This window comes from Tachypleus tridentatus, chromosome 10 (genome assembly GCF_004210375.1).
Source record: "Tachypleus tridentatus isolate NWPU-2018 chromosome 10, ASM421037v1, whole genome shotgun sequence".
In the NCBI taxonomy this organism is placed as follows: domain Eukaryota; kingdom Metazoa; phylum Arthropoda; class Merostomata; order Xiphosura; family Limulidae; genus Tachypleus; species Tachypleus tridentatus.
Window position 1 is genome coordinate 174,444,190 of NC_134834.1, and position 23,644 is coordinate 174,467,833.

General features: G+C 32.8%; 1 protein-coding gene across 7 annotated transcripts in view; it reads right to left on the minus strand.

Annotated features, from left to right (window-relative positions):
- Positions 1-19,187, minus strand: part of LOC143230958 (uncharacterized) — a 42,161-nt gene extending 22,974 nt beyond the window's left edge. Inside the window, exons 1-3 of one of the 7 annotated variants that reach the window (XM_076465313.1) lie at positions 19,010-19,187; positions 5,907-6,332; positions 2,648-2,737 (exon numbers count right to left, since the gene is read on the minus strand). In XM_076465313.1, the coding sequence (XP_076321428.1) occupies positions 2,648-2,737; positions 5,907-6,290 (474 nt within the window). In that variant the 5' untranslated portion in view covers positions 6,291-6,332; positions 19,010-19,187. Of the gene's footprint in view, positions 1-2,647; positions 2,738-5,906; positions 6,333-6,768; positions 7,899-7,918; positions 8,155-8,637; positions 8,737-19,009 lie in introns of those variants that run through there. The other 6 variants (XM_076465316.1, XM_076465312.1, XM_076465314.1 and 3 more) reach the window with 6 other exon arrangements.
- Positions 19,188-23,644: the final 4,457 nt, after the last annotated feature.

A 23,644-nucleotide genomic window follows, 5' to 3' on the forward strand; every position in this document is an offset into this window, starting at 1 on the left:
GAAATTCCAAAAAACAAACCAAACTTTAAGATAAAATCAAATTTAAAATAATAATAATAAAATAGTGCTAAAATATAACAGGCCACCTACGTTCTAGGCTTATTTAAAAATTTAAAAAAAAATGAAAGAAGAATATAAATGCACATTGCCCCAAAAAGGACCAGATTTAAAGTTATGCTATTACTTCAGCCATTTTGTATTTACTCTAAATGTATTAATCAAGCCATTCCAATCAAGTAATGGAAGGAGGAAGAGGTCTAGTACAACTGACCCTCCTGGGTATACAAATATATATATCCAAACACCTAGAGAGAGAGAGAGAGGGAGAAGTTGAACAATACAATGCAGTTTAGCCAACTAATTAATGGGGATTTGTAGTAAAATCTTATTAGTGTTATAAGTGTAGCTAATGGTTTGGTTTTAACTTTTTTCACACCTATGATGTTTCTCATTATATTACAAGATGTTTGACTTTCATTCTCTATTTTATGTGCCTTATTTATTTCAACAAACATCACACACATTAACAATCTTGTATAAAGGCCTACCTTTGATATTATCTACTTTAATAGCCAGGTTGATTTTGAGCTTTATTCCAAGTGCATAACTTGCTCTGATGGAAGTGCTTATAATTGTAATTTATACAGTGAGAAAGCTATGCTACTGTCAGTCTGTTATAAGTGTTTCATTTAAACTTTAATTCAATACATGAACAAACTATTTTACATGTAGACCTACTCTGTCATTATCTATTTTAACATTTCTTATATAATTACTATACATTGAATTTAAAATTTTTATACTGCTCATCTTTCTTTTATATATTCGTACCTTTATGTTACTCTGTAATGACTACAATTCTGTCATTATTGAAGGGATTCTTAACCATATCTCTGTTAATGTTTATTATTATTATATCATGCAGGGTAATTATCATCAAAGTGTATTCTGTGTTGAAGTATATTTTTGTGTTTGTACTTCCTTGTGTTCCTTGTTCAAGAGTAGTTTGCTTTCAAAATGCTTATAAAGTTGACTACTTTAAAAGGGTTAATTTTTTAATATACCTATGTGCTGAATCCAAATTCCACTTTTTCTGGAAGGGTTTAGTTTTTGCACTATAAAGTATTATTTTTACTGTAAAGAGTTCTTTAAATGTTTTTGAATTTTGTCAGCATTAATATATTTCTTTGTTTGATCATGGAGCAACTGTATTTTCATTAATTATTTTGTTTTTATTTATAGTGTATTATCATTGTTGTATGATTTTGTTTGTAGTTTTATTCTTTCTTTAATATGTTGGCTCCCTCACAACCCACTGGTGAGTTGTGCTCTATTTTCTTTTTAAAGGGCCGCTTCCTGGCTTGGACACAATGGCTACATAAACACTCTTGCTAAAAAAAGCAATTGTAAAATGATTAGTGGGATTATGGAAAGTATTGATAAAATAAGCTTGGGAACCATGTTAAGAGGTTTTTAGTGTGTGCTTGTGTGTTTGTTAAATGTGTGCTGTGACCAGTGTCCATACAGCATGGATTAACATGAAGGCAAACTAACTTGTATAGAAAACAACACACACATACTAAAAAGCAACCAACAAAAGCCCAACACAAACAAACACACATGCATATATATATAGATTTATATATAAAGGTCTGTACCTATATATTTCCTTATTTTAGGTGTTTAACCAAAAGCTTCTATGTACATACTAAGTTTCTTGTACAGTCCACTCCTGTGACTGACTATTTTAGGAGTCTTATCACAGACTTAATTCATCATGTGCATATAACCTTTTCAGTACACCAATTAAATTATTGTTAATGGTAACTTTTACTCTTTCTTGTAAAGAACTGAATTCAATTATGATACTCAAAATATTTAGAAACTTAAGTTACTGTACATTTATGCATACATAAAGCCATACTGCTCTTGCTTACAAGTTTCTGCTATTTAATTAAAATTATTTTCTAATGTTAAAACAATTACCAATAATATATTTTCAAAAAAAATATATACAGATACTTGTAATTATATAACAATTTAAAATGCAGATACGTTTACACAATCAGCTTCATTATACTTACTAATAAAAATGAAATACCAGTGAAATGCTACACTTTAATACTGAACACTGCTAGAATTCATTAATGTTATTAAGATCTTGTACTTCTTTCATTTTGCATGTTTTTTTTTTTTCCTTAGGAAGTAATTTTCTTGTTTTGTAGAAATAATTTAATCAAAATTATTGTATGAAATACAAAACTTTTTGTAAAAATGTAACAAGCCAACAAAGATAAAACTTATCCACTTCTACCCAAAATCTCAACCTTCAGAATTGTCCATTGTTCTGTCAAAGCTGTACAATAACCAATTAATGCTATATACATTCTTGGTAATGGTGAAAAGTCTCCACATGTTGATGGCCTCAATGAGACCATGGAATTCGAAATGCCTAATGCCCAAATAAGCAAATGGTAGCATTTCAAAGCAGCTTAATGATCCAATAAGGCTGATGGTCTGAAAATACCCACATCACAAAAAACTGGTAGCACACATCAGTCTTTGCCTTGGTACTGATGCACATGAAAAAATTGATTCTGCACATGGATTGAAAAAAACTTAAAGGGAACATTGGTGTTGCCCTTACCTTTCTGTTCAAACGTACAAAGTCCGTATATCTTCTAAAAACAAACCAGTTACTTCCAGTTGTCAGATGTTTAACACAAATTCTAAACACCTGGATAACAAAAAATAGAAAATGTGTTTACATTCTACATTATCAAAAATTTAAAACCATATTATACTGAACATTAATTAGGTACAAATGAACATTAAAATTAATAATTTAAACACAAAAAAGCTTTTCAAGTATAAATCTAAACACAAAAAACATATAAGAATAAATACAAATATGAAAAAGTTGTATTCAAAATACTAATTAAAAGGTGCTTTATCTTTTACTGAAGATTACCAGAACATAAATAGACATTAATAAAAGATAATAGGTCATTCCTACCAAACTTGACAAAAGGTCTACCTCTACTCTCCAAACGTGATTGTCAGGTTTCTTGTTTTGTGGCTTATCAGTCTTTTCTTACCACTGGTTTCTCAGTATCATGATAGGTTTAACTTACTGGTTGAAGTTAGTAATAAAATGGGTCCTAGAATCAGTCACAACTTAAAGAAAACAAATATTGTGAAGTATACATCCAGAACCTTGGTTACAGTCACTACTTAAGTTTGGGTATACAAATGTCATCCACATTTCATTTTTCTACTTATTCATAAGATAGTAGAGCACATATAACAAAGAAAGTAAATGGTGGTGACTACTACCAACCTAACCATACACTTCATGAAGTATGAAATAAAAGTTTTTTACTGTTTCATTGGTCAATTCAGAATAAACACACCAGTAGCTTATTTATTTATAAACAACCTGAGATATGAAACATACTGTTGGTGATTATTATGATCCTGAGATATGTAGAAATATTACACATCCAACAAAATAACAGTTCTGCAGTGTACAAGTTGAAAAACCATCAGATCAAACTGTTGAAGATGCTAAAAATATGCTAAAGTTAAATATTGAAAGAAACAGAAACATGTTTCCATGCGTACTTTTCAACATAAATCTTTATGAAAAATAGTCTTTATAGATTGTCAGTTGTAAGTTTGAATATAATTGGGTATCAGTCTGTATAAAGACTGTCTGAAGAAAACTGACAATTCACAAAAAAATGAATCTAATTTACTGAAGTTACTACTCAAACAGTGGAAGAAGTAACTTTGTCAAAATAAAAGCTGGAATTGAAGTTTTAAGAAACTTATAACAATGATATTTGATATTCAAATCACCTAATGGTTATCCTGTCTGAAAGCAGTGTTTAATGTATTAATACAATATATCTCCCGAGTTTGAACATACACCGTTTAGGGATAAGATTCATTTCTCTTGGTATCAGACATAACTATTTCTTCAAAAAGTAAACTTCAAGATGCCAGTAACTCAATATTTACTGACTATTTATGTGTTTTGTATCAACCTATATTGTAACCAATGTCCATAACAATATAGACTGGCAAGAAGTCAGACTAGCTGACAAAAAATAGATAAATAAAAGAAACTCAACACATGACTATTTATGTGTTTTGTATCAACCTACATTGTAACCAATGTCCATAACAGTATAGATTGGCAAGAAGGCAGACTGAAAAAAATAGATAAATAAAAGAAACTCAACACATCAGAATCAAAACCATCACACACACACATCCAATAACAGAAATCAACAGTCTATATATTAAAATACTTAAATATTAGCCAATGACAGGTCTTGTTCACAAAAACCAACTAACCAATCAGTAATCAGTTCTACTCAACCAGTTAAAAAAAAAAGAAAGCTAGAGCTCTCCATTTGGACATCATACAGTAGAGAAACACTAAAGTTTATAAAACCACAGATCCAGAGAAGATCCACTAAAATGTATGAAACCATCATCTCTAACACAGAAACATTCTAGTTAGTGATTAAATATTAATTACTTTTATCAAATGTTTTGTCAGCTGAGTACAACCTTCAAAAAAATCTTACTCTTGTTATCAGATGGTTTGGTAAAATTTTTCCTTGCAAATTATACACCAGTTACGCTTACTTCTGTAGTGAGAGAAATTCTAGAGCCTAATAAAATAAACTGTACAAAATTGTTTAGTAAAATATGATATTATAAAATAGCAAAAATGTATTCAAGGTGTATACTTGGTGTATTTTGGTTTTCAAACTTTTTTTATTAGGTGCTACAAATAAAATTTGTGGAAGAAAATTCACATCTGTGAGAGCTGGAGAAAGACTAGTTTACTAGATTGTACAATGGTTAAATGAGAGAATTTAAAAGGTTATTAAAAGGTCACACTGGACCTTTCTTACTAGTGTAGTGCCTCAGGAGTCAGTGCTTAAATCTTTGCTTTTTATTTAGTGATAATGAAAGGAGCACATTTACCAAATTAGTGAAAACCTTATTAATGCCTTTATACTCTTGAATAATTGCAGTTATACTAAGATGTTCCAGTGTTACAATATTGGTCACTTGGACAAATATTTGATACATGACCTTTAACTATAGTAAGTGCAAAGTAATACATCGAGGTTATCAGGTATTTAATATAGATGATAAACCACTCAACAGTATGACCAAATAAAAGAAGTTGTGCACAGATGTGGATAAGACACTCAAGCTATTGAAGCAGTGGAGTTCTGCTACTGGTGGAAAAGCTAATAACAGTTTAGGATGTATTTATAAACATACTGTTACAATTAAGTCAAAAAATAATTATTTCTTTATCTAAGTCACCTATTACGCTTCACTTGAAATTGTTTCTACAGTTGTCATTACCCATGAAACAATACTAACTTACTGAAGCTCTATTAGGATGTTTCTGTACATAGAAGGATTATTTTATAGGGATAGGATGAGACCTTTTAAACTTATTTTCTATTAATAAAAGAAGAGTAAGAAGGGATATTTTTGATGTTTACAGAATTATATGGCATTTTATATGATAAAGACCTCTGATATCTTTTTACTGTACTTTGAATATTATAAGGAGGAAAGACAAGTTTAAGAACTGTAAAAGACAGGTTAGGTTTTAGTTAAGACAGTTTTAGTTTTCTAACAGAGTGATTAATTTATGGAATGACTGACTGTTGATGGTAAGAGTCAAGGCTGGCACTATAAAGAAGTTTAAGAAAATGGACAACTTTGAAAAAACAAAAGTGGTTTACATTTTTTGCACTCAAGGGTTAGCATGAAAGGATAGCCTTCAAAGGTCCAAATGGTCCCTTACTGATGCCTGTATGTTTGAACCTATCCTTAGTATTAGCATTTTCTACATGAATACTCACAGTGAATCTCGCTCTTCTTTCCATGACTTCGTATCCAACAATTGGTGCATGGTAGTCACGGTGTACAGTTTCTGGTAAAAACACTGTCTCAGCTTCCACTCCAGTTTCTTCAAAAGCCTCTTGTGAAACAACATTAACAGATGAAATTGTGCACGAGTCACTTGGCTCTGAATCTTCCTCAGTGCTCTCTTCAACCACAACCACACAGTGATGTAAACCATCTTGTTCAGGTGTATCAGTCACAGCCAAATAAGAACACTCAGGGTGGAGTTTTCCAATAATATTTGCTGATTTGTTTAATGGCTTTTTGTGTTTACAGTTTGAACTTTTTGAACAACAAATAGTGTTTGTTCCTCTTGACAAATCTGCATCTTGTTTAGGCATTGCTTATCTACACAGTTGCTTTCTGAATGAATTTGCATATCACTATCAATAAACAGAATACAGTAAGGGCAAAACACAATTTTTTTATAACAATAAAAATAAAAAACTTAGATGTTTTTTTAATTAAAATTACTTCCCCCCAAATGTTGAACATAGATGTATCTCTGTAGTATTAATTTATTTACACAGCCTAATGTATTAAAACTTCCCTTTGTAACACTGAAAAAAAAAAAACAGAAGTAATTTACACATAAGATTCAAAGGAAACAGAATATAGAATGAATAGAATTATATAAAAAAAACTAGTTATCAACACAATTTGTTTTCATATGAGCATTCAACTTATTAGATTTATAATTTTAAAAAATCCTAAATTTCCTACTTCTCCAGTTTGATATGAAAACAACTTAAGATTTAAATCTGTCTTCATAAGAGATGGGTTTCAAATAAGCGAGTTACTAAAGATAATAATTCATACCTCCTGCTGGCTATCAGTCACATGCCTGAAACTTCATTAGTTTAATTAGTCACTCTTACTTCTGGCAAGAAATTAAAAAAAAAAAAAAACATGTGGAGTTCACTCGACGTTTTATGTTAAATTATATATAAAGTCTGTCCCACTCGTACACAATGTGTCTCTGATAGCATTTCAGTAGTTTTTGATTACAGATTAGTTGAGGTTTAACCAGTTCACCTAAAAACCTGCTTAACAACTTTCTTCAACAAAGTTCCGATATACACAGGTAAAATACTCTGGTAAATATTTAAATACTATTATTTTTTCTAACGTTAACACTTAGAGCAGTTATGTCTAACTTAATGATACTTCCCAATGTTAATGTATTAGATAATCTCATAAATTACGAATAATGGTGAATATTATAATAACAATAATACTAGAAATTAATGTTTAATAATAAACCACTAAACTTTAAGTTAAATAGTTTAAAGAATGTTAAGTTTCAGTACCCCCATTGTTCAAGTTTGTTTTTTTTGCTATTAACGTCAGTTAATTATTTTATTAATGCTATATAACTGCATGCCTCATTTCTAATTTAAGCCAAAATCATATTAAGCGTTATATAAGAAATGTAACCACACGTTGCTATCTACAGATTCATAGCTTTATGGCAAAACGAAGCACACAGCGATAACTTGACCAAGTAAAGCTTTGACGAATTATTTACACCCGACTTGTTAAAAGTTACGGGAATCAAACAAGTGACTACTACGTTGAATGTTCAGATAAACAAAACACTTAATATACATTTTATCCGACAGGAAAGTAAGAGCACTTTCACTCGCCTACGTATCATTCCCTTGCTTGAACAGAGGTTAGTTTAGAAACTTAATACGTCACGTGGATCTGTCACTGATGAAAGTTTACACAGCCCTTTCTTCCAACAACAGACGTAAAACAGGTCTAAGGAACACAAGTCATGCCTGAATCACGATAGTAAGCAATACAAGTAGGGTATTAAATACCAGGTTTGATCAATGTCTCTTGAGTGTTTTAGTTAAAGTCAAAGATCAGATAAATGAGTCTCTTTCTGTTACGTTTAATTTTCGTTTCGTTTGTTTGGAATTAAGCACAAAGCTATACAATGGGCTATTTGCGCTCTACTCACCACGAGTATCAAAACCCGCCAGTAGCGGTGTGAGTCCACAGACATGCCGCTGCACCAATGGGGTCGTTACGTTTAATAGGTCAACAGAATGTGGGTAAAAATATATCTCAGGACGATTGGTAGGGATATTAACACTTTTACTGATAAAACAGAGAACAACGTTTCAAACTGCTTCAACCTGAAGATGACCTAAAAAGGTCGAAACGTTGTTCTCTGCTTTATTAATAAAAGTGTTAATATCCCTACCAATCGTTCTTAGATATATTTTTACCCACATTCTGTTGACCTATTAAACGTAACGACCCCATTGACGCAGCGGCATGTCTGTGGACTCACACCGCTACTGGCGGGTTTTGATACTCGTGGTGGGTAGAGCACAAATAGCCCATTGTATAGGTTTGTGCTTAATTTTTACTTCAAGTGGGTTTTTCGTCATCAAAAATGTGGGTAAATTCTTGAGTATTGAACAGTTCTACACTTATTACAGTACTTTTATTTTTTAAACAGCCAAAATGACAAAAGTTAGTTTCACTACTGTAATCGGAAAATTTGATAGTCTGATAAAAGAAGCTTCATAAAAGCATTTAATGAAATACGAAATCCTAAGCAACACTTAAACAACATTTGTTAACCAAAGCAACGAAGTACATAGAGGGGAGTTCATGCCGCAAAATTGCCCTTTTTACAATAACTTTTAAAGTATATGCTTCATTACCTACCTTACTTACGCTACGATGCATGAAAATGTGCTTTTGTTAAGGAGCCTCTTTTCGATATACACATTCCTAATAATTTCGCCCTTCAGTGGCACAGCGACATGTCCACAAACTTACAACACTAGAAACCGAGTTTTTATACCCTGTGCGTAGCTTTGCTTCACTACAAATAAACAAACAAACCTAGCAATTTGTAAACAAAAAAAGAGACACGTTTAGTTAACACGAATTAAACACAAATTGTTCTTTTTTTTTATCGAAGTACTTACTTAATATCTAAAAGATAAAAAATGCGTGTGTACTTAAAAGTCTCAATAAAGTGCTACACGAAATAACCAAGAAAATCATGAAGATGTCTATGGGTTGGGAAAAAATTAGCTAACTGATGGTTGATTGAAAGACAGGAAGACGGTTTATATTGGTTTTTTCAGAGTTACCGATTTTCATTTAAAATTATCGGTTATACGCAGGTTAACTGGTGGCTTGCCAAATAATATATTGTGGAACAGCTGTTTCACCTAGTCTGTCTTTAATTGATAGTTTCTTTGTTGGTTTTTGAATTTCGTGCAAAGCTACACGAGGGCTATCTGCGCTAGCCATCCCTAATTTAGCAGTGTAAGACTAGAGGGAAGTCAGCTAGTCATCCCCACTTACCGCCAACTCTTGGGCTTCTCTTTTACCAACGAATAGTGGGATTGACCGTGACTATATAACGCCCCCACGGTTGAAATAGCGAGCAAGTTTGGTGTGACGGGGATTCGAACCCGCAACCCTCAGATTACGAGTCGAATGCTTTAACCACCTGGTCATGCCAGGCAATCTTCAATTCGAATCCTCGTCACACCGAACATGCTCACCATTTCAGACGTGGGGGCGTTATATAGTCACTGTCAATCCCACTATTCGTTAATAAAAGAGTAACCAAAGAGTTGGTGGTGGATGGGGATGACTAGCTGCCTTCCCTCTAGTCTTACACTCTAAATTAGGGACACGGCTAGCACTGATAGCCCTCGTGTAGCTTTGTGTGAAACTTTAAACAAACAAAAATTGCCACCAATGGCACTAACTTCCAAACAATAAAACAATATTCATTTATTAGAAAGAAAAATCAAAGTAAAAAAGAAATGTTTGTAATGTACCTTTATTGGAGAGAGAGGTATGTAATATTAAGTTAGGTTAAACTCTAAACAATTCAAATTAAGTTGTAGCATTATAATGTGTGTGTGTGTGTTTTTTAGAAAAAATATGCAAAATGTGATTCATGTAATAATAAAGAATTAAATTATTTGTTTTATAATGTTTGCCATAGGCTATGTTCACGGGTGGTTCTAACTCCACAGTCATTTCAATTAACATTCCAAACTAATGGTGTACACACTTATCTTACTTATGAGCTTCCTTGCAAAATTTCCTCACTAACTAATCAATAACAAATATGTTGGTTGATTTACTGTTCAGAATACCAACTGAATCACAGAAAAATGGATTTACCTTTTAAACTCTTACTGTCTAACTTACTAACTGACTCTAAACTTAATGTTTCTGTGTTATGGGAACATACTATACCTTTTATACCAGTTAAACTCTTACTGTCTAACTTACTCTAAACTTAATGTTTCTGTGTTATGGGAACATACTATACCTTTTATACCAGTTAAACTCTTACTGTCTAACTTACTAACTGACTCTAAACTTAATGTTTCTGTGTTATGGGAACATGCTATACCTTTTATACCTTTTAAACTCTTACTGTCTAACTTACTAACTGACTCTAAACTTAATGTTTCTGTGTTATGGGAACATACTGTACCTTTTATACCTTTTAAACTCTTACTGTCTAACTTACTAACTGACTCTAAACTTAATGTTTCTGTGTTATGGGAACATACTATACCTTTTATACCTTTTAAACTCTTACTGTCTAACTTACTAACTGACTCTAAACTTAATGTTTCTGTGTTATGGGAACATACTGTACCTTTTATACCTTTTAAACTCTTACTGTCTAACTTACTAACTGACTCTAAACTTAATGTTTCTGTGTTATGGGAACATACTATACCTTTTATACCTTTTAAACTCTTACTGTCTAACTTACTAACTGACTCTAAACTTAATGTTTCTGTGTTATGGGAACATACTATACCTTTTATACCTTTTAAACTCTTACTGTCTAACTTACTAACTGACTCTAAACTTAATGTTTCTGTGTTATGGGAACATACTATACCTTTTATACCTTTTAAACTCTTACTGTCTAACTTACTAACTGACTCTAAACTTAATGTTTCTGTGTTATGGGAATATACTATACCTTTTATACCTTTTAGTTAAAAAATAAAATTCTTAAAATAATTCTGTTTCTCTGAGTTCCTTAACTCAGTATAGAAGCACTTATGAAGGTAGCAACTTTGATTTGAATTAAGTGAATAATGAAAGACCAGGTGAAGGTCAAATCAACTTATCCAGTTGAAGAAATAAGAATATTTCATTTACTTTGTAAGTTCAAATACTATTCTCAGTGGATCAGACAACAGTTGTTTCACTGCTCGTTAGCCAGCTGATCTAACAAAGAACCAATCACTGTTTTTTGATGTGTGCTGTTGCTTTTATTGTTAGAATCTCGAGGGTGTATTGACAAATTCAAACAGTGTTGAGACTTGGGAGAACAGATTTTTATACGATCTCTACAGTGCAGTGTTTAACAGACTACACATGTAGTTATCGTTAGTTCACCATTATGTTTGCAGTTACATTACTGTGCACTTTTATTTCCGTAGTTTCTTTAAATAAACAGGCTTTGAAGTGTTGTTGTCGCATTCATTCACGTTAGCGTTTAAAGTAGCACTGTTTCAAGGTAAGAGTGAACACACTTAGAATATAAAATTGGATATGGTTCTACTTCTAACGTGTTTTTTTTTCAAGTTTCTTTGATGAAAACCTAGTAAACTCTTGAATTTCACATAGAATATTTATAAAGATTAAAATGATGTTACAGTTAACTTTATTTGTGCTAAAACTTTTCTTTTAACATTAATTTTCTCAGTTTAACTTAAAGAGCTGTAAAAGCTCCTATTTTCTATCAAAGTTTTCTTCAGTTCTTGTCAACCAAACACAGCACATTCTATTGTAGCATATTTTCGGTAGTATATTGTTATTTGTAAAAATGACATTAAATTTACCTTGTCTATATCTCCATGACTTAAATGTCACAACTCATTACATAATATTAACTCATGCAAGATCCTAAAACCTACAGTTATTAGTAGGCCTTACTTCTCTGCTTTGTTGGTTATTCGTAAGATAACATACTTTGTTAATTAATTTTACTCATTCAATTTGACATTTTTTTATTATATTTGTTTTATACATACTATAGGAGGTTTCAAGTTCCAAGGAGACTTAAAAAATTGTGAAATTTCTCGAATTAATCACTTATTATTCACATAAAAACTACCTTTAACGAACAAAGATATTAAAATAATAGTAATAGTTCCAACATGAACATATTAGGTTAACTTATCTAACTTGGTTGTTTAAACTTTTCTCAGACTGACAGAACATCGCATTATGTAGAGAAAACAATCATGTCACTTCTCTCATGGCACAGGCGCCATCAATGTTACTAACGATTGCTCTTATGTCAAAGAAAAGGATGTTTTTCCTGGTGTATCTCCCGATTTACTAATAGAAAATATTATTGCTTCTCTCTATAAAGATTTTATTATCTTATAACAAACCCCATTGATAAGGAACACATGTGTTGCCCTGGTCGGCATACCTAATTCCATGAGTAATTAGGGTGTTAGAAACTTAATGGCTTCCTTCACCAACTTGCTACATAAAAAGCAAGCGAATATTTCATAGAATACAAATATTTTGAGAAAAAAAAACAAACAAACAACCTAAGTAGGTAGGAAACTTATGTGTCACTGCATGGAAGTTGGAAATTTTCTTATTTGTATCAATAATATTGATATGGGCATAATTAGCAAATTAATACTATATTTAACTACTTGCAACACATTTTTATGTTCTGTAGTTTTGTTAAATTCGACCATTCAAATACCAATGTATTTATCTACTAGTTTTTTGTATTACCAAGGTAAGAAGTTCATTTCTCATATTTGTTGAATCTGATGATGCCAAGTTAACGTGGTAAAATGTTGTAACCATGAGTTTTATACTCTGTATATCCAAAATTAAACAAAATTTAAGTTCTACATAACAGAGAACTGTCTTTGATTATTTTGTAAAATAATCAGTTATGAGATCTGATATGTTAGTATTTACTATTAGAACCAATGTTTACAAATGTTTATTTAGTACTACAACCCCAAAAATTGTGAGAAAACATGGGTAAATAAAGCATATGATTACCTTTAATAGTAAAGTAAGTTTTAAATTGATGTAGTATGCTCAGAGTTAGTGAATCAATGAGCTGGGATAATGTAGTCCATTTCTACATACAATAGCGTTTCTGGGAATTTTTTATTTGAGGATAAAGAAATAGATGTGGAGGGGCGCAGAAAATTAACGTTTTCATGTCAGAAATTAAAATGTAGAAAACTTAAAAAAACTTTATTCGACTGTATCTCATATGGGAGTTGCTTGGGGATAAATCTCTTCAATCAGATCTGCCTCCCTCCAACGGACATGCTCCTGTATATATCTGAGCTTCATCTAGTTCATGAGCAATGTTTAAAGATTTATTGTATACTGCCAACTTTTTATTAAAGAACCTTATCCATGGTCAGTCTAATGTAAATTTAGTATTTGTTAGATATTTAAGACTGTTCAGTTTAAAAGTTATTATTTAATTTATTCTCTTATTTAATATTTACTGATTATTTTGTTTCCGTAACAATTGTGTTAAATTAAAAGTTAATTAATTAAAAAACGATGGTTATGACAAGTGGAGTATCCGTTTATTGTTAACATTTATTGCCTAAAAATTCGTGACACCTACTGTAAAAAAAAAAAAATGTCGGCCTTATAAAACCTGATATATGGCGAGCCAGCCAGGATTATACAGTGGTAAAAAAAGAAGTCAACGACAGCGGTGGCAAAAACAGTGTAGAGATTACACTCACACTATATACCCATTAGGGCTGATGTTGATAAATGGAAAGAGAGATGTGAATGACTTGGGCTAAAAGATAGCGACCTATTAGAGTTTGTTAAATAACAAATATATAGAGAACAGTGTCAACAGATGAGATAGGAGGAGAGACAGACGAGAAAAAAACATACTAAAAGGAAAATAAATACAGAAAGAAAGAATAAGAATACAAATTGGAAACTAAGAAAAACAAGAGGAGAGATATGAGAGACTGAAAATAGAGAAAATAAGAGCACAGATTGATATTGCTAAACTCATTTAACAGAAATAGAAGTAGCGTATTTAGGTAAGAATGAGAAGGGGCTCAGCCCCAGGATCTATGGTCTTAATGGGGGGCCCACTGATAATTTTATTCTATGTAAAATTACATGGGATGTAGTGCCTACAAAAATGATTAGCCCCTGGGCCTACACAATCTGAAATTCGCCACTAAGAAAGAGAAAGAACTTATGAATGATAATGGAGTCAAGACCAGTCGACCCAAGTGTGATGAACAGAAAGACGATATTAATGCTTTCCTGGAATGATATGAAAGATTTAGTCAAAGTCTGAACTGGGAAAGGGACAACTAGGCAATCTGTCTCTTCCCATTCTCAGAGTAAAAAGCCTACTCAAGTATATTCAGGAATGACAACAGAAGATGCTATAGACTATGACAAGTTAAAAGTGGCCTTGCTGAAATGCTATGAACTTACAGAAGTTCAGAGAAATGAAACCTAAAACGAGAGAAATGGTATTTCAGTTTGAGGTACTTCTACAGTGATACTTTACAAGATGGACTGACATGGCAAGGGTGAAAATAGTTTTGAGAAACTGGCAAATCTGCAAATATACTGGTTCGAGTAAATGTTCTCAAGTGACATGTCACTGATTCTAAAGGAGATGGTAACGAAAGACTTGGATGAGATGATCAACTGTACTGGACTGTATAGAAATATATTCGATCAAACACAAAAATGAACCATTATGGATATGGATATAAACCAGTTTTTAAAAATCTCATAATGTGTAAAAAGACAAGAAACATATAACTCTTACAGGTATTCACTCTTACGAAACTGGTTCTTATATACATTACACTGTTTAGAAGTGCTAGTATTATTAAGGTGTCAATAGCCACATTGTTAACCACTCGATGACGCGTAGATATGACTCTTCACAGATATGTATATATATCACCTTCTAGAAGTCAACAACTAACAAACAAATGTGTTAATAGTCATATTATGCCGATAACGAATAAAAAGTACTCTTTACATGCGCTTCACACCATCTAAAAGTCAGTACATAATAGTGGAAACAGTTATGCTATTTTGGCACCTTTTCCATCAAACATAGAACAGTGTTTTACAAACGTTGTAACTTAAATTAATACTATAATAACTTATTCAGTATAAACAATATAAATACAAATAATCATAGCTACACACTTTAATTTGTAGATATTAATATGCATATGAATGCATTGGCAACATTTCTTTAGTATTCGTACTTGTGGAAAAGTTACTAGCTATCGCAGTCCATAAATTTGAACTTTTGATTGGAGGAGAACTCAGCAGAACTTTGCCACACAAGCTAACTTGAGATATTTTGTGCTATCTCGCAGGTTCACATCCGAATCGCTAGCTCCGAAATCTAAAGCTCTATTACAAAGCCATCCTGTGCTCTGGGGCGTTAGTTTCATTATTTTGTAGAGTATACACTTATATTAACTCTATACGATATGACCTTCAATCAATAACTTTTTAACTACAGAAACCAAACTTTGCATAGTTTTAGTTCACGCTGTTACCTACAGGCTGTATTTAAACTTGGATTTCAATATTTCTGCTCTTTGAATTGTCTATCTATCATTTTATATATGTAAAAAAACAGCTGGTATGGATAAAGAAAGCACTATGTAGAGGAGCGAACAACGTTTCGACCTTCTTCGGTCATCATCAGGTTCACAAAGAAAGAAAGAGGTAACTGACAAATAGCTGACCACATGTTTGAAGGCGGTTGTGTAATTGAGTGTAGGAATATAGTGGACGTGCTTAGATGTTGGATTATATTTATTAATATAGGTATAAAGTTGTTCCTTTGTATTGGTTTACTTTGGGCTTGAGTTGTTGTATAAGTAAGGCTTCTTTAATTTTGCGTTTGTTTATGTTTGTTTCTTTATTTAGTATTTGAGTGTTTTCTATGGTTATGTTGTGTTTATTTCACTTGGAGTGTTCGAAAACGTGTAAAGGTGACTTTTCGTGTTCTGTGAATCTGGTTTCCATTTTTCTACTTGTTTCTGCAATATAGAAGTCGTGGCAGTTATCACATTGTATTTTATAAATAATGTTGGTGTGGTGTTTGTCAGTGTAGTTTTACAGTATAGACCTTAGTTTTGTGCCTGGTTTTTGAATAAATTTGGTATTAACTAGAATGTCGTATTTTGTTACTAGTTTTTGCCAAATGTTGGTTATTTTCCTGCTGATGTCGGGAATACATGGTATACAGCAGTATATGGTTTCGTGATTTTTTAATTCGTGGAGTATATTTACTTTTGTTAGTCGATTTTGCTCTTTGTGTAGGTGCTATTGCGATGGCTTGAGTTGTTGTACAAGTAATGCTTCTTTAATTTTGCGTTTGTTTCATTCCAACCTCAGAAATTAAAGCATGTTTAGAAGATCTAGCCAGGAGACTTGTGACACTTTCCGCAGAAAACAGAAACAAAAAAAAACAACAACCGAAAACGACCAACAGAAAGAAGACAATTTCGAGAATTCTACTGACATCCAGCAGCCAAACTTCCCAGGAAAAATTAAAAATTTATATTTTCCAGAAACACCTAAAAACATCTTGAACGATTTTTTGAAAGAATTTTCTCACAAATCCATGAACATAATTTCACAAAACAAAAAATTAAAAAACAAACTTGCAAAAAGAGACATTAATTCCATTATAAACCTGAAACAAGATAAAAATATTAAAATTCTAAAAACGGATAAAGAAAACGCTATAGTCATAATGAACACGAATAAACACATCCAAAAAATGAAGAACATCCTATCAGACACAAACAAATTTAAACCAATACACACAAATCCAACAAAGACACACAAAATGCAACTAAACAAAATACTACTAAAAATGAAAAAAGCCAACACAATTTCAAAAACGTTTTATTCCTACCAACGCAAGACCAACTCACGCACATCACAAATATACGGCATCACCAAACCTCACAAACAAGGTTGTCCATTACGACCAATAATGTCCACATATGAATCGTTTACTTACAATCTTGGTAAATACAAAGCATGGGCATTCTCCAAATATGTAACATTAGCCAGCTCATTCATCAAAGACTCTTCTAATTTCAAGTCTAATCTAAATCAACTTAATCACAAAACCTTAATGGCCAGTTTCAAGGTCATATCACTCTTTACAGAAGTGTCAACCACTAAAGCCTGCAAGATAGCCTTAGAACTCTATATCCGAGACCCTAACCCATCAATAGACATTCCTAGCAACAAATTAGCAACCCTCATAGAATTCACCACGATGAAGACAAACTTCATGTTAAACAACCACAACTATATACAAACAAATGGCCTAAACATGGGCAATCCAGTCTTACCAGTTCTACCCAACATTTTTATGACACAAGTTGAAACAACAGCAAGTAACACAGCACTACGTTCACCACCATACTGGTACAGATATGTAGACAACACGATTGCAGGATTTACACCTATAGAACACACGCATAATTTTTTCAATCACATTAACTCTTTTCATTCCAACATTAACTTCACATGTGAACAGGAAGGAAGCAATTAAATGTCATTTCTTAACCTCAAAATTACAAGAACCGACACACAATTTAAAACAGAAATCCACCGAAAAATCACCCATACTCGACTATACATTCCTTGGGACTCAGCACATGAAACAAAACAAAAACTCAACATACTAAGAAACCAAATAAACACAGCCATAAAACTATGCTCACCAGATAAAATTAACGATGAATTAGACAAAATAAAACAATACTTCATCAACATCAATAAGTTTCCTCCACAAATCGTAGAAAACATTATACGCACACACCTAGACAGAAAGTAAAATCGACCAACAAAAGTAAATATACTCCACGAATTAAAAAATCACGAAACCATATACTGCTGCATACCATGTATTCCTGACATCAGCAGACAAATAACCAACATTTGGCAAAAACTAGTAACAAAATACGACATTCTAGTTAATACCAAATTTATTCAAAAACCAGGCACAAAACTAAGGTCTATACTATGTACAACTCCACTAACAAACACAACACCAACATTATTTATAAAATAAATGTGATAACTGCTACGACTTCTATATTGGAGAAACAAGTAGAAAAATGGAAACCAGATTCACAGAACACGAAAAGTCACCTTTACACGTTTTCGAACACTGCAAATCAAGTAAACACAACATAACCATAGAAAACACCGAAATACTAAATAAAGAAACAAACATAAACAAACGCAAAATGAAAGAAGCCTCACTTTTACAACAACTCAAGCCCAAAGTAAACCAATACAAAGGAACAACTTTACACCTATATTAGTAAATATCATCCAACATCTACGCACGGCCTCCACATTCCGACACTCAATTACACAACCGCCTTCAAACATGTAGTCAGCTATTTGTCTGTTTGTTTGTTTTGGAATTTCGCACAAAGCTACTCGAGGGCTATCTGTGCTAGCCGTCCCTAATTTAGTAGTGTAAGACTAGAGGGAAGGCAGCTAGTCATCACCACCCACCGCCAACTCTTGGGCTACTCTTTTACCAACGAATAGTGGGATTGACCGTTACATTATACACCTCCACGGCTGGGAGGGCGAGCATGTTTAGCGCGACGCGGGCGCGAACCCGCGATCCTCGATTACAAGTCGCACGCCTTACGCGTTTGGCCATGCCAGGCCACCAGCTATTTGTCAGTTACATCCTTCTTTGTTTGTGAACCTGGCGATAACCGAAGAAGGTCGAAACGTTGTTCGCTCTTCTAAATATCGCTTTCTTTATACACACCAGCCATTTTTCACATATATACTTTCTCTTTAAGTGGGTTTTCTCGTCAACACGGATTATCTATTGTTTTAGTTTTGTAGACTGTTTCTTTAATTCATTAATACACATAACTTGTGTATTTAGAGGTACATCTAGAATAATTTTAATTTTCATTGTCATTTCATATACAATATATATAAAAAAACTTCTTACCCAGTAGGTCAAACAGATCATGCACACGTAACTTTCAGCAGTAAACACTTATTCAAATAACTAAAGTAGTGGAATTATTTAGTTCCAGGAATCTGCGATGTGTAATATTTTCGGAACAGCTGCAAGTGATTTTTTTTATTATTATTCGCGTGATACCTGATGATATGTAGAAGCACAGAAAGATACGCATGAGTCACTTGTTTTATAAACACCTGTTATCTGAGAATCACTGTGTAACATGGTCGGTACACTAGATAAACGTGCTTAATGATTTAAAAATGCCGCCAAGGTCACGAACGCTCTTTGGCGTGATACATAAAAAATATATATGTGCCTACAAAGAGATACATATACACATAAACACGAATACATAAATACATCTTCGTTTCAAATCTGCACAAATAACGAACACTCGCAAGGCTACGTTCGTGAAGTTTAAAAAAAAAAAAAAAACCGCCAGCTTTCAAGAATAAATGTTCTATTTATTCTGACCCCCAGTTGCACAGCGAAATGTCTCTCTGTGGATTTACGTCACTAGAATTCTGGGTTCTATACCCGTTATGGGCAGAGCGCAAATAGCTCATTGTGTAGTTTTATGCTTAATTCCAAACAGACAAAATAAATAGTTATATGTAACATAAAACTATGACATATATATATATATATGCTTTCCTCTGTTTACTTTGGGTCGAAGTTGGATAAGGAAAGCTTCTTTAAATTTTGATACTGAGGTATTTTCGTTGCATTAGGAAGTCTAAAAAAATTACAGAGAATTGTAGTTTTTAAGTTACGACTGGTTAAAAATTATGTACTCTTTTCTGGAATTGTTTTAAATAGGGCATCTAATTGTTCTTTCTATCCTTGTCTGTGGTTGAACATTTTTATTTTACACTAAATTTCCATGATAGTTTCTCACATTAAATCAGCCAGTAGGTATCAAGTCTCACGTCGATATTTTCAAACGCACTGAATACTTCCTGTTCCATTATATTGAGAATGTTTTGTACTTAGAAGTATCTGTAGAAGTATAAAAGTAATGCTCGCAATATCAGAACCTAAAAAGGTTTGTGTACTTCATATATATAAATAATGTATATAATTCACAAGGTAAGGAAGGCACCGTATGTCTGTCGCCTTTAATAAATATATATGGTCCAGATGGTAAATAAGACACTATGTGTCTGTTGCTTTTAATAAATATATATGGTCCAGTTGGTAAAGAAGACATCATGTGTCTGTTGCTTTTAATGAATATATATGGTCCAGATGACAAATAAGACACTATGTGTCTGTTGCTTTTAATAAATATATATGGTCCAGTTGGTAAAGAAGACATCATGTGTCTGTTGCCTTTAATGAATATATATGGTCCAGATGACAAATAAGACACTATGTGTCTGTTGCTTTTAATAAATATATATGTTCCAGCTGGTAAAGAAGACACCATGTGTGTGTTGACCTTATAGTGATATTAAGTGTTTGTGTTATCTGTGTAGAAATATTTAATATGTTTGCAAGTTTATGAGGTAAAAAGGCAGTTTTCATGAAGCAACACTTAATTAATATTCTTATGTTCAGTTTATTTAATGAATTGTCGTTAATCATACACACAATAGGTATCAAAATCCGGTTTTTATTTTAGGTCAACAGGAAAATAAGACATTTTGTGAGGGTTGCCTGTGTAGGAATTTTTAATATTCTTCTAACATCTGCCACAAGATGCATTTCAGCAACTTGATGTAAATAAAACAAAATCAATCATTCTGGAAATGTTTAGGTTGTTTTGATTAGATAAAAAGAAGACGATTGACACTACTTTTGAGGTCTAGGTCGCTGTGACTTGACCCGTGAATGGACCCAAACTATGAGAATAAACATGAAGAACTTGTAAAGTAACATGATGTTGCAATGAAACATGCTTAAAATGTTCCAGATGTGGTTGTAAATGTGATGGTTTAAGTGTAGCGATTAACTTACATCATGGGTCCAAGTCGGATGAAAGTAGAACTTACTCGAAAAAATATCCCAAACGTTATGACATACCAGTTGAATTGGAGATTTGTCGATTTATTAGTGTGCTGACAGCGAAACATAACAACGGATACAAGATATCGTTATATTCTAATAGGGGGACTGGAATCATGTATAAGAAATTATTATATAAATAATAATAATATATAATATAATTATAAAAATAATATTATATATATTACTATATATTATTATTATGCATAAGAAATTATTAGTCTCAATACTTTGTGAAAATAACAGCACAGTAATGTCCAGGATGCAGTGTTAAAGTTGAAGTAGATACATTACAACATAATTTCTCTAGCGATTCTCCGGGTTCGAATCCTTGGCATATCAAACAAGCCCGCTCTTTCAGCCGTGGAGGTGTTATCATGTTTCACTCAATCTCACTATTCATTGATAAAAGAGTAGTTCAAGAGTTGGCAGTGATGACTAACTGCTTTCTCTCTAGTCTTACACTGCTAAATTAGGGACGGCTAGCACAGATAGCCCTCGTGTAGCTTTGCGCGAAATTGAAAAACAAACACACAAACTAGCGAATGTCAAATTAATAATAACATTTCTGCAATAAAGCGTGCATATAAGAATAAAGGTATAATTCACAGTATGGTTTTACCATAGTATAATCCATATAGATGTTGTCATATGTCATATTTTCATTAATAGTTTCTTGTTTTTTTAATTTACCGAGCTTCATTTGTGGAACTCTATCAAAATAATCCTAAATCACCAGTTTTCGGAACGATCCCCTGTTGCCCATCCTAGGCCAACTACTAAAAAAATGTTAGCTGCAGCAGGCGTTAAAAAAGGAATATAATACACTGTGTAATGTAAATTGTATTATACATTTAGATATACAATTAAATATGAAAATTAACAAAATCAAGGGACGACATTCAAGGTTTGCCGTTACAATCAAGAGAATAGCCAAGCTTTTAGTCAATTTGATGGGTTTAATATTTGTAAGGTTGGTTTGAGCCAAAATGCAGAATTACAGCTGTATACATATATACTCTATATTCGTAAATTGTGATTGACCCCGACCATATTGTTTCATGGGATATTTGCAAGACTACATCAGTTTTTTTGATAATTGATAACCTGCTGTCACTATTACTAGCAGGTGGTAACAGATCGACTCTTATCACACTCTAAGGGTGTCAGAGTTTTATGTATGTTGACCTGGATTTTTCTACAGTAGGTGGCTGTGATTTTCTGACGATAAATGTCTACAGTAAACTGAGAGTACACAATCAACTCGTTTCAAAATAATATATTCAAAACAAGTTAAATGTATGTAAAATAAATGCAACATAGGATATCACAGTTTTATCTAAAGCTAAATAATTCTCTTTTCTTGTCAAAAGTCCACACAAGCTGATTCAGTTACTTTAGAGTCTAACTGACAAGACAAATTATTTTTCTGTACTCTTATCCGTGTGAATAATTCACTTAAGTTATCCTGTGGGTTACCGCAGTTATATTTTGAACCTTAAATAATTCTCTCTTTTTTTTTTGTCAGAGTCCACACAGATGGATTAAATTACATTAGGACACCCTCTAACGAGATAAATTATTCTCCTTATTTCTGTTAAACAGTGGAACTCTCTCTATATATATCTGTTCACTGAGGCCTCGAATATTCCACAAGCTACGAGAGCAATGCTGTAAAATAACAATACCCACTTTAGGTAATGAGAAAAATGCCGAAGATTCGAGTGATGTGACGTCAACAATATCAGTAAAGCCTAGATAATACTGTAATTACAAACACAACGTATGATTCTTGGAGTTACGTAAGAAGATTTGTCAAAACTAATATTTTAAAACAATCCATCTTCAACACTCACCTTAAAAACTAAACAATCATCAAATATTAAGTCACAAACTAAATGACTGTCTGTTTGCTTTAAATTTTCGCGCTAAGCTGCACGAGGGCTATTTGCGATAGCCGTCCCTAATTTAGCAGTGTAAGACTAGAGGGAAAGCAACTAGTCATCACCGCCAACTCTTGGGCTACTCTTTTATCAATAAATAGTGGGATTGACCGTAACTTAATAACGCCCTCAGGGCGAACATGTTTGATATGACGATGATTCGAACCCGCGACCCTCAAACTCAACGAAATAATAACACTTACACTAAACATATCCAACACAGGGGATGTCGGCAAGACTATGTCAATCTCTTTGATGACCTGAGTGACAATCGCTTTGTCCAATATCTAGGAAATTAGCTACCGGGTAGATAACAGACTTTAAACAAAGCCTGCTGACAACAACAACAACAACATAGCGTGACGGTAATTTAGGTTAAAGTGTATTTCATTCCCCTAAGAGGAATAAAATAGAACCAGGAGCGGTCAGAAACGTCTGTTTCTCTTCATTTCACTGCAAGGTTGAGAGTTAAAGAGCGCTTGACTTGAAGTTCTCTTGATTTGTCATGGTAGAGACGTCACAGTACATTTGTTGTTTAGGTGTAACACGGGAAGTTGGGAAAAGGAGGAAGGAGAGCTTCTTGACTACAAGGAAAGGTGAGCTGTCAAGAAAGATGCAGGCCGAGTACGTCAGTTCCTGTTTATAAAGACAGCAATTTTGTTCTAGT